This window comes from Apodemus sylvaticus, chromosome 11 (assembly GCF_947179515.1).
Source record: "Apodemus sylvaticus chromosome 11, mApoSyl1.1, whole genome shotgun sequence".
Lineage (NCBI taxonomy): Eukaryota > Metazoa > Chordata > Mammalia > Rodentia > Muridae > Apodemus > Apodemus sylvaticus.
In genome coordinates, this window is record NC_067482.1 from 4,341,422 (window position 1) to 4,354,080 (window position 12,659).

At 48.4% G+C, this 12,659-nt stretch overlaps 1 protein-coding gene across 2 annotated transcripts in view; it reads right to left on the bottom strand.

Moving 5' to 3' along the window:
• Positions 1–12,659, bottom strand: part of Lrrc8c (leucine rich repeat containing 8 VRAC subunit C) — a 96,732-nt gene that overhangs the window by 23,752 nt on the left and 60,321 nt on the right. For both annotated transcript variants that reach the window (XM_052199763.1, XM_052199764.1), the window contains one exon: positions 12,373–12,514. In XM_052199763.1, coding sequence (XP_052055723.1) covers positions 12,373–12,510 — 138 coding nt within the window. In that variant the 5' untranslated portion in view covers positions 12,511–12,514. The remainder of the gene's footprint in view (positions 1–12,372; positions 12,515–12,659) is intronic.

Genomic DNA, 12,659 nt, shown 5'->3' on the forward strand with positions numbered 1-12,659 from the left:
GGAAGGGTCGCGACTGAAGCCACAGCATCCCTCCCTTAACTCACCCTGAGAGAATGGGAGAGACTCACGGACGTCCGCTACAGTTTGGGCCTTAAATACCCCCGGCCCCGGCCGCATGTGTGGACGGCTTGGTTCCCAGTGCAGAAGTGTTCAAGGCAGAGTGTTTGAGAGGGACTGGGTCGTTGGGGCTCTGAATATTTTAGAATATTTAGAATATTTCAGAATAGGGCTCATCAATATTTTAATCAAGTGCTAGATTAACAGGCTACTGGGGACAAGGGAAACGAGTGGTTGAGTCTGTCAGAACAAGTCGAGCTCATGAGGGCCTCTTTCCCCGCTGTCAAACGCTTGCCGTCAGGAGATGGCTAACAGGCTGTTCGCAACTCTCTGCTTCCTGAAACCCGGTCCTTTGAGCAGTTACTGATGTCCATTCTGAGGGTACGGGAATGAACTCTACAGACGAGGCTGAGCTTTATCAAGTTCATAATCTTTTATTGTTATTTATTTATTTATTTTTTGTTTTTCGAGACAGGGTTTCTCTGTGTAGCCCTGGCTGTCCTGGAACTCACTCTGTAGACCAGGCTGGCCTCAAACTCAGAAATCCACCTGCCTCTGCCGTCCGAGTCCTCGGATTAAAGGCGTGCGCCACCACTGCCTGGCTTCAAGTTCATAACCTTATACACTGGATACTAATTCTTACAACTGGACTCACATTTCTATTAAGTGATGATTCATCTTCAGAGATGATAATAGTCTGAAGAACAATAAAAATGCTTACAAGGCCATTTCCAAGTCCACGTTTGAAGAGACAGATAAGATTCGGAGGAACGAGTGATACAGTTCAAAGCAAGCCGAAGAATCCTTCCTAAAGGCGGCCATTTTGAGTGTGTGTGTGTATGTGTGTGTGAGTGTATGTGTGTGCAAGTGTGTATGCATGCACACACGCACATTTGTGCATGGCTGATGTGTATCAAGAAACTCAGGGAAGGGGGCTAATCGTGCTTGTCCCCAAACAGATGTGTGCACATCACATCACATCACGTGACCCGTCTTCTCTCCCACTGCCTATCCTGCAGTCTTTTCATTCCTCACACTGCTCTCTTCCATGTCCAAAATAAATATGCCTTCATTTAAATTTTGGGGGACATTTATAAAGTTTCTCAAAAAAATCTATCTAGAATTTCATTAACTTTGGATCACTATAAATGATGTCTGGGGACTGGACATGTTTGCAGTGTCACGTCTGTGTAGTACAGCCAGTGTGAGCTTATCCCAGACTGGCTTGCGAATGAGTGGGATTCAGATGGTGTTATTTTATTTGACAATTACCAGGGAGGGGGAACCCCTAATCTACTGTTCTCATTGCTCACCTGCACACCTCCCCAGTGGTGTTCCCCAATACTGGCTGCTTCTCCCAGCCACGTGCTCACCGTTCCTCTCCCCTCATGGTGCCTTCTCCCCTCCTTGTCCTTCTCCGTCTCCAACCTCAACTAGGTACACAAAACCTGCCTACCTCTAATCTCCATTTTTTTTGACCATTTTTTAAAAACAAATAGTTGTAAATTAAGGATCAAGGTTTGCACAACAAAAGCTGGTAAACATGGGAAGTCACTCATGGCCTAGGCCTTCCAGTACAGAATTTAGCATTTCAATACATAGCAGCAGACCAAACCTCAACACTTCCGGGTTACCTAAAATGTGTAGTATCTTTCCATTCTTTTTCAAATTACCTGTCATATTAATTACATTTTAGTTGAGTGCCTCCTACAAGGATTGTGTCTGTTGCTGGTTGGCTTATTTCCTGTTGCTGGTTGGCTTATTTCCTGTTGCTGGTTGGCTTATTTCCTGTTGCTGGTTGGCTTGTTTCCTGTTTCTGGTTGGCTTATTTCCTGTTGCTGGTTGGCTTATTTCTTGTTGCTGGTTGGCTTATTTCCTGTTGCTGGTTGGCTTATTCCTAGGAACCTCCTTCCCCTGTGCTTTTCAATAGCACCTTTTCCCCTTTAAGCTTTTTAGTTGGTATGTATCTTTCCAACTGGTAACACTTAATGAATTAAAATTAAGCAATTAACCAGTGCATTCATTTATCTAGTTTCTGAGACAGGTTCTCATTTAGTCCAGGCTGGCCCTGAAGGTCTCGGTAGCCAAGGCTGCTCTCGAAATCCTCATCCCTTGCCTCAGCTTTCTGGGATTGGAGGCCTGGGACTGGAGACCTGCCCGGTCACGCCTGACTCACGTGTGTGAGTAAGACCCTGGGGCTAAGGATGATGGATGAATTGCTTTTACCCAACTCTTCAGCGTTTGACAGAGAACAGGAGCCTGCGTGTTATTCTCAGTCTGTCTGGGACTGTGCGATGCCATGTATCACATCACATATGAATGCTAGATATTCCAAAAGGTCAGGGATTATAAAACGCATATAATAAAACATACGCCGTCAACAAAGAAAGCTAAAGAGGAAGCAGCAGCAGCAGCATGCATGTATGCGCGCATTGAAGGAGATGAAACACTCCAGACACAAGCTAGACATTTCCAAGCTGTCAACTAAAGTGCAGTTCAACTTTAGTCTCTGCACTGCAGGACCTCTGGTTCCTGAGGAGGATAAAGAGTCACTGGAGGTTTTGGGGTGCGTGGGTTGGGGGATGGGAAACCTGGAGGAATGCAGTCACGGTGATGAGGAAGAGTGGATCTGACAGGAGAAGACAGGGATCTCAGTCACCACCCTGAAGAGAAAGGAATAGAAGATGGCCGTCTGCTCCTGTGCTACAGTAAACAACTCCCTCTGCCTGTCTTTCTTTGCTATCCATCCCTGGCTCACCTGAAACTCACTATGTAGCCCAGGCTAGCTTGCAGCTTGTACCACTCCTCCCATCTCTGCCTCCCAAGGGCTGGGTTGCCAGGCATGCACCACCACGCCCGGCTCATCCAGACCTTTAGATATTAGCTTTGAAGAATTCACACACACACACACACACACACACACACACACACACAGCAGCAGCAGAGACTAAACATGTGATGAATCTCCTTGGTCTCATGTGGACAAAAAGCAGTGTTCTGTTAGCACATTGTGATCTAAGGGAAAAGAAATTGAGAAGGAACAGAAGACAAAGCGGTATCAATCCATAACGGGATTGTTTCCTGTTCCTGGTGAGGGAACAGGAAGTGTCCCTACTTACTGATCAGCAGCCGATGCTGTCAGAGGGTCGGGATAGCCCCCAATTCCTGCCCAAACTCAGGAGAATAGGGTGAAAGGTGACTCGTACATTATTCTCCGTGCCAGGAATGCGCTGCACTTTAAATTGTCACTGTGACAGAACAAGAGAAGCAAAGTCCCAGGCAAGAGCACACTTGAATAAAGCCCGATGACAGAAGGGTCCAACCTCAGAAAGCTCTGGGTAGCAAGGGAAAGCGGGACTCTGAAGTCATGTTACTCTCAGAGTTCCTCACAGCTCCTGCAGATGAGATCAGCCTGCAGTACTATCTTCACAGTTGAAATGATTTATATTTGACACTCCCCAAGGCCCCAGGTAGGATGGTAACACAGAAGCAGGTAAGAGAAACTTTATATTTTAGATGAAATCTTTGTTTGTTTTTTCTTGGCAAGAGGGTCTCAGCAGCCCAGGCTGGCCTGGACATAGCCTAGGCTGCTATGGATGTAGTCTAGGCTAGTATCAAGTTAATGGTATGGCACCTGCTTTAGCTCCTAAGGTGTGATCCCAGCCTGAGCCACCACTGAGCCACGCCCGACTGAGGTCTTATTTTCAAGCTGCTCATTGGTGCCTCCTCTATTTCCCCAGGATATTGAGTTTCACCTCAGACTAAGGCCATGTAAGGACATCTGTGCTCCACCTATAGTAGAAGCGAAATCCAGAGTACATCATGCCAATAAAGCCTCTAAAATCACTCCAGAGTTTGTGATTTTTCCTGCCTGGACTCTGTGAGCTGCCTGCAAGCCATTTGCCACGGCTCCACAGAGAAGTAGACGAATTTCCATGTGCACCAGAAACCAAAGTGTGGTCCGACAAGCTCGGCTATGCAAGTTAATGCACGAGCCTGTCGGCCTCTTTGTCCCTGTGCCTGGGTTAAAGCCACCAAGGCTTTTTGTAAATCATCTCACGTCATTGAAATAATTCTCTTGTGGCTCCCACCCCACTCAGAAAGCAGGAAATATTTTTCCTTTGTAACAATCACAGGGCAGGTCCCCAGGCCTTCCAGGGACCTTGCATCCCCCAGTTCCTGTTTCTGGTTCTTAACTGTTCACTCTATATTTGTAGCAGGCTGCCTGTAGGCTGTTGTGGATTTGGTTATAATAAGATAACCTGGAGTCACTGAGCAGAAATCTAAAACAATCTGATTTTTCCAGGAAGCGGCCTGTTGACCTTTCAGGATTCGGTCTGTTTTATAGAGTATGTTGAGTTTTTGAATAGTGCTGTTTATAGCACAAGGCTGGCTGTTTACTCTGTGGGTCCTCGAGGGTGCGGAACTGTCCGGGAATAGGATATGCACACTCCTAGGCTCTCCTGGCTTATGAAGAATTGATACTTGTTTCTTCCGTGGCCTGGTGTCACGTAAGGAATGCTCTTCACACATGTTTTTTTTCCTGCCACGGTAGTTTTGAAATATCCACTTGCTTAGAAAAGAGTAAATATTTGTCGATGAGTAAGACAAGAAAGTTGATTCTAACTTTTGCATTTTGGGGCAAGAAAGATCCTAACTGATCCCCCTTTCATAGATAATGACCCCCCAGTGCTTTCAAAGCTGCATTGTGTTATACACTACATGAAGAGTACATTGTAGCGCTAGACAAGCAAGCGTGGCTGGCCACAGAGGAGGCGGTTTTCAAGGCACTCAGGCTTCTGGGTTCGCATTCTGTCGCCAGTCAATGGTCCAGCTACTGTAGTTTTCCCTGCTGTGTTTTCAAACCTCGGAATGAACTTGCTTGGTAACTAAGGTCAAAGGATGACTGTATTTTCCTTTACAAAGGGGAATATCAAGGCATCTCCTGGAAATCTCCTCTCCTATCTCCCCTCCCCCTGCTTCTATGAGGGCGCTCCTCCATCCACCCACCCACCCACTCCCACCTCCCCGCCCTACATTGAGGCTTCTATCAAATCTTCATAGGACCAAAGACCTTTCCTCCCATTGATGTCTGGCAAGGCTATCCTCTGCTACATATACAGCTAGAGCCATGTGTACCCTTGGTTGGTGGCTTAGTCCCTGGAGCTCTTGGGGGTCTGGCTGGTTGATGTTGTTCTTCCTATGGGGTTGCAAACCCCTTCAGCTCCTTCAGTCCTTTCTGTAACTCCTCCATTGCGGACCCTGCACACAGTGCAATGGCTGGCTGCGAGCACCCAACTTTGTATTTGTAAGGCTCTGGCAGGGCCTCTCAGGAGACAGGGCATAAAGCATATTTTATCCTTTTTAATATTGCTGCGGAGATGGGAAAGGAATGTGAGCTTCACAGAGGGCTCTTTGTGTCTCAGAAGCTGTCAGTCACCAGGCCAGCTTCAGAGGATTCCAGTAGCGGAGCCCAAGCAGGAGTTTAAGCTCCTTTCTCAAGGAACAGTATGTTCACCGCAGTGTGGCTCCTGGGTGCGTTTAAATTGCTCTTTAATAATTTATAGCATTTCCCCCCTTGTTTCTTTAATGGAGAAGCTGTTATCTTGTAGCAGGCCATGGAGAGCAGCTTTAGAAAAACTGAATCTGTACAGTTGACAGTCTGTGACTTCATATCCCCTCCCACTGTCCTTATATCCCTCATTATTTCTCTGGACTTGTTTTTACTATGGTTTTATACACTGAAGTCTGGACATGTGCACCCACCCTCCTGCTCTAGTCTCCAACAGGGTGTGGGGTGAGAGGCAGAGGTTGGAGCAGCAGTTCTCAACCTGTTGGCTGTGGTCCCTTTGAGGGGTCACACATCAAATATTTACATTATGATTCCTAACAGTGGCAAAGCTATAGTTATGGAGTAGCAATGAAATAATTTCATGGTTGGGAATTTCCCACAACACGAGGAACTGTATTACAGGGTTGCAGCATTAGGGAGGTTGAGGACCACGAGGAGAGGGAGTCGGCTGGTCTGTTGCCTGTACTCATCCCTTAGCTTCAGGACAAGTTACCCCAATGTCTGTCCTACCAAAGCCGTATCTGAAAAACCAGGATCTATCTTGCCTCAGGCTTATTCTGGGAAGTAATTAAAGTCCCTCTGGGTTCTAGCACAGGCTGTCTCCCTACTCGATAATCAACTACTCACAACTACTCAACGGCAGTGCAATTAGCATTCTAAGGGGGCTCTTCTACCGGGTACCACAAACAGGATTTGGACTCTTCCCAACTCTGTCCTCAAATGGCCTCCAAGCCCCTGTTGCTGGGGGTCCAGAGAGGGCTTGTTAAATGTTTGGACTGCCTTCTGCTTACATTGATATTTATTTCCATTCCCACTGTTTGAGAATTTCCTCGGTCATCTTTTTCTTCAGGTTCCTAACTTTCAGTGACTAAGATGTCAGCACGACTGTGAATGTTCCCACAAGACAGTGAGGTGCACACCGCAAAGCAGCTTATGATTCTCAAGCTCTTCAGACTGCTGATCCTGGGGTTTGGGGCTGTGCTGTATGTTCTATTCCGTGTCTAGCACCCCACATGGTGCCTGACCATTGCTGTCATGCAGATGCCTATGAATTCGAAGTCCAGTATGAGTTCAGAGCCCTGCAGACTTGGTGACTTGATACAATGTTCTCATTTCTTGCAACTGTAGCATCTCGGACTACACTTTCTGTATCTAGACCACTGGCATCGGATTCCTTCTCAAGGGCTGTAAAGGTGGAACAGCCTGTAGGAAAAGGTCCAGGATGGTTAGACTATCTGATGTGAATCATGAAAGCAGGGTGGGTGGTCCTGGGGTCCTCAGACACCTTCCACACCACAGTGACAGGGTGTGCTGCAGACATGTGACTCTAATGGTGTAACAAAAAGGAGGCTTAAAGTGTGGTTGACATCCTGCCCCCCACCCCCACCTCAGTCACTTCAGACCCTCTCCTAAGTCACGCCCACTAAACATAGTACTTTTATTTTCCTTATTGAGAAATGTTCTCCCACAGCCCAGGCTGCCCTAGTACTTGTTACACAACCTTGGATGACCTTGAATTTCTGATCCTCTGCCTCTACCTCCCAAGTGCTCCGGTGAAAATCGTGTCCCTGCACGTGTCCCCTGGTTTGTGGGGTGTTGGGGATGGAGCACACAGCTCTGTGCGTGCCTGGCCAGCACTCTGCCAAATGAGCTGATCTGCAGCTGTACGGGACACCTGGGTGGGCGCAAGTTAAATCTACTTCCTGACTTCCCAGTTCTCCCTTGCCCTCTTTGCTGCAGTCTGTCCAGCCCTGGAATATGGGATTGTTGGGGAGTTCCTGGCCAGTGTCAGAGCACTATATACTCAAGAGGAGACATGCAGTCTTCCTGCTGACCCAAGCACCCTCATCTAGTGGCCACTGTTAATCTGTCCCCTTCCTCAAAGCAGAGTGACACTACTTCCTTTGGCACCATTTCCTGTTGTCCACAAACACATCTCTGCAGACATGTCTCCTACACCAGGGGGAAACTAAACCCCAAAGGCTCATCGTTTAGTGCTCCTTCCAAACAAAAGCTTTATTGTTCCCTTCTGGTAGGAGATGCTTGCAGCCAAGAGGGGTCCTGTCCTGGCCAGTCAAGGAGGGTCCTTTACCAGACCCATTACGTCCTTCCTTCTGGAGATCAGGGTTCCCTGCCACTTAAGTGCTCGATATCATACTATCTGGGCAGTCAGCGTAGACCTCAAGCCTAACAGGCCCCAAAGAATCCTCTGCAGATGCTCAGGTGTAAAAACCTAAGAGACAAGGCCATCGCGTTACCTCTCAGGTTTAGCATTCAATCATCCAGAGGCCCTTGGTAAACTTCCCTAGTTGCATCTAGAGTTGTTGTTTCCAACTGGGTCCAAGGCACCAGATTAATCTCAAGATTACTGGCTTTCCCAACAATCAAACCAGAGATGTTCCAGTCCTTTGCATTTGTACTGTACCTTTCCCCTGTCTCCCGGGTGAAAGGGCCTCTTTTTCTCCCCCCTCTTTCTCCCTCTCTCTCCTCCTTCTTCTCTCTTTCTCCCTCTCCCTTCTCCCTCTCTCTCCCTCCCCCTTCTTTCTCTCCTCTCTGTCTCTCTGTCTCTCTCTGTCTCTCTCTGTCTCTCTGTCTCTCTCTCTCTCTCTCTCACACACACACACACACACTTGGGAGTTATATCTACACAAATAGAACCTGCACGGCCAGTACCTAATTCATGAGACAGACTCTCAGTATGTAGCTCAGGCTGGACTGGAACTTGCTACTTGGGCTTGTGTCCTTCTGCCTCCTGGCTGCTGAGATCATAAGCACACCCACCACCTTGCCTGGCCTCACTCTGATTTTCCACGGCTGGAGTGGTCTGGTTCAAATACCACCTCATGCTGGGTGTGGTTTGCGCATGATTTTAATCCTAGCACTCAGCGGGCAGAGGCAGGTGGAACTCTATGAGTTCAAGGCCAGCCTGGTCTACAGAGCAAGTTCCAGGGCAGCTAAGTTATACAGTAAAGCCCTGTCTTGAAAGGATCCAAACAAACAAACAAAAAAAATATGCCACCTCATGAAATCCCTCTGCTCAGAATGGTCCTGTCTCATTTGAGTAAGGTCACCTCCCAGACAAAGCTCTACATGGCGGGGCTGCTGCGGCCTCTCAGGAGCCAGCTTTACTTTTAACATGCCAGGGAAACCCTTGTTTTCTTGGGTCATGATCAGGGGTCTCCCTCAGTTTACCTCATACCCAAACTTACAAGACCCAGCCCTCACAGGGTACTGGAATCCTTGACACACAGTGCTAGAGCGGCTGCGAGGGCGCAGGGCTGCGAGGGCGCAGGGCTGCGAGGGCGCAGGGCTGCGAGGGCGCAGGGCTGCGAGGGCGCAGGGCTGCGAGGGCGCAGGGCTGCGAGGGCGCACGGCTGCACTGAGCTTTGCCCTTTCTGAGGAATCTTCGCGACCGCAGGCGGCGTGGTCCACTCTGCTTTCTGCGCACTTCTCCCAGCCATCTTGTCTGACGTACATGACAGACCGGAAGCTGTACCTCTTGGAAGCCAGCAGGCACACGGGCATTGCTTAGACACAAACGCTTCCCCAAATCACAAAAGTCCATCTATATGGCTCGCGACCAGGCAAATATTGCTCTCTCAGCTCAGACAAAGCTGGCCAATCAGTGCTCACTTAAATCATAAGCAATGGCGCCTGGTTACAGAGTTAAACCTCTCCCTGAACCCGGTCTCCAGGGGAATGGAGGACGAAGAAAAGTCGTAAAACTGCCGGAAGTGAAGGGACTAGCGCCCCCACATCTCTGCACCCTTGTTTTAGCTTTTAGCCTGGAGTTCTTCAGCCTTGTGGTTTGCTCCGCCCATCTTCAACCCATTGGCCCAAAGCCACACTTCTCAACTTGCCCTGGCGTCTCCTCCCACCCAAGTTATCTTTTTTCTGTTGCCTTTCTTGCATTCTAATTTTTCTACAAGTTCCCTTTTATCCGTCATTTCAATGCCTGTGGTTTTGGTTGCCCGCAGGGTAATTATGGTCCTAAAGTATTAAATGGAGGTTTCTAGAAATAATTGATTCATACATTTTTAAATTGCTCTCCATGCTGAGCAGTGTGATATTTGCCACTTAGTAATTGTCTTGGCTTTCAGGCCAAGTGGCTGTGGGGGCGTCTCGGCACTTGCCTCCCGTAACCTGTGGGCTCTGGGCATCAGGAGTGAGGATTTGGACGGACTGACAGCCCCAAGAGAAGCCTCAATTTAACAGGAAGAAGAGATCCGTGGAGGCTGCGGAGGGCTGTGTAATGTAAGAACAGACAGAGACGCATCCACGTTGAAAACGTCCTTTCCAACACTGGAGGTCTTGGAGAGGTTCTGTCCCCCTGTGTCCCCCTGGGTCCAATTTACTCACCGAGTTTACTTGTTTTCTTCCTTCCTTTCCCTGTAGAGTTTGGGAGACTTCACACTCTTTGTAACATTTATTTTATTTTATTTTTTAGTGTCTGTGCTCTGGCATGCGCTGCAGGCACACACAGTCTTCTGGAATCACTATTCTTCCTCCACAGGTGGGTTCTTAGGATCTGCGTTCGGTGGTCTGGCCTGGTGGCAAGCGCCTTTGTATGCTGAGCCGTCTAGACAGCCTGGGGCTTTTTGTTGTAGTTGTTGTTTTGTTTTGTTTCGGAGACAGGGTTTCTCTGTGTAGCCCTGGCAGTCCTGGAACTCGCTTTGTAGACCAGGCTGGCCTTGAACTCAGAAATCTGCCTGCCTCTGCCTCCCAAGTGCTGGGATTAAAGGCGTGCACTACCACCGCCCAGCCTGGGACTTTTTAACTTGTATTTTTACTTCCTTTGTTGGTAATTCTTAGTAGAGCAGAGCCCGGTACACGGCGGTGTGTTCTTCAACAGCTATTCTATCTATGAATGAATCTGTATTTTTCCCTCTGTTTAGACTTTAGCTTCTTTATGGTATTCTTTTCTGAGTGGGTGTGGAGGAGGGAAACATTTTTTTTAAAACAGGGTTTCATGTAGCTCAGGCTAGCCTCAAATTCATTTTACCGTTGAGGAGGACATTGATTCTGCTCCTCCTGGTTCCAATTTCCAAGTGCTCAATTCCACCAGGCTAGGCAGCAAAATGTATATATTGCTTTAATGAAGCACAGCATGGCTTCGGTTAAAAGGAGGGTTCTGCCACCCTCTGGGCGACCCTTCCTTACTCTGTGTACTCGGGATAAGAATAGTTCCCTTCTTAGGGTTGGCAGGAGGAAGGAAGGAGCTCATCACAGGAGATAAGTGTGCACACAGGCAAGGTTAGGATGCACTTTAGTGATTAACGACCCCAGTCCTCAGGAGGCCTTCGTTTCAACACTGTACTGCTGGACACTTCCCACTTCCTCCAGGTGTTCTCCCTGAAGGCCTCAAACCCCTCATCTCTAATGTCCATCCAGTTATCCAACGGCTGAAACAGATTTCTTCCCTTTCTTTAAAGACTTGTTTATCTTATGTATATGAGCGCTTTATTTGCATGTACGTCGGAAGAAAGCATCAGCTCCCAGTACAGACGGTAGTGAGTTACCGTGCGGTCGCTGGGAATTGAACTCAGGACCTCTGTAAGAGCAGTCACGCGCTCTTAACCACTGAGCCATCCCCCCCGGTCCCTGGAAACTAAGCTTTCTAGGAGTCCAGATGTTACCTTCTCTCCTTGGTGAGTTAGTTGAGAGCTGTCCACTGTTGTTACCCACAGCTTGCTTCCCCAAGCATGGGCCCTCCTGTTCTCCACCTGGCCTTACAGCTCTGTCTCCGTCTCCTGCCCAGGAGCTCTGAGGTGCTGCTCCTGACAGCTTTTCCCTTAGCACCGTCTCCCTGGGTGATTGCACTCACAGGCACTTGGCTGATATCCGCACTGATGATATGCGATCTGAGAGTTTCCCAGCAATGCTGTGTTCTATCTCTCATGTTTAGGTTCCTCTCCTCTCCGGTACCTTCTCTCTCCGCTCCAGCCCCCACCCTCTACTTAGTCCATTCTCCGGTTTTTAACACACCTACTACCTTCTTCTCATTTCTAGGCCTAGTTGAGTTAGTTGCCCTGCACTTCTGACCCATGGAGCTGGCATCACGAAGTCCAGTCTGCTTGCCTGGCAGCTTAGGTTCACTCAGCCATTAACTACGCAGTCCCTAGGTCCCTCAAGGGTGGTGCCTGGCACAGTAGCAGGTGTGAAGATCTATCTGGATTTGACATATGCACACGTGGCTTCTATACAGAATGCATTTGTGATCCAGTTACATTTTAATTCAGTACTAAACACCGAGTGCATCTTGGCATCTCATCAAAACATTAGTTCTCCCAGAAAAACTTGGGCTCAGGCATGAGTGGCAAAGGAAAGCAAACAGCTGTATTGGGCAATGGAGGTGGTGTACTTCAACGTGAAGGTCATGGAGCCCATTTTGATGTTAATGGCATCAACCACCACTTGAGCAAGTGGCTTCTCTGAATTCTTCTAAGCACAGCACCATCTTAACAGGGAAGTTTAGCAAATGAGTTCTCAGGCTCCCCGTTATGATCACCCGTACCACATACAGATGGAGCAGACCCTTAGCGCAGTGCGCCCTGCCATACAGCCAGCTCTCCTTTCTCTTTCTCCTCGCACTGCCTACCCCGACCTGTACATCGCCGGGGAATGAACCTGGGGCCTCACATGTTCTAGGCCTGCCCCACCAGCAAGATGCATCCTCAGCCCAGAAGAGTCGGATCTTAAGCCACACTGCTCAGACTTCAGTCCTCTAAGGGTCGGGCTCTTACCTGTAAAGTACATCCAAACACTCCAATCATCAGCATGGCCACCGAGAGGTAGTCCGTGAACACATCCCACCACGGCTTCAGCACCCGGAAGGCGGGCTGCTGCTCGGAGAACTGCCGGAACTCGGTCACCGGAATCATGTTTCTGAGAAAGGAGAGAACACTGTGAATTAATTTTTCTTTGGTTATCACATAGTTTGCCACACCAACTCCAATAAAATCTGTGTGACAAGTTCCACTGAGACATTAGACTTCAAAAGAAGGCAGTCTCTTGAAGATGGTTATAGAAC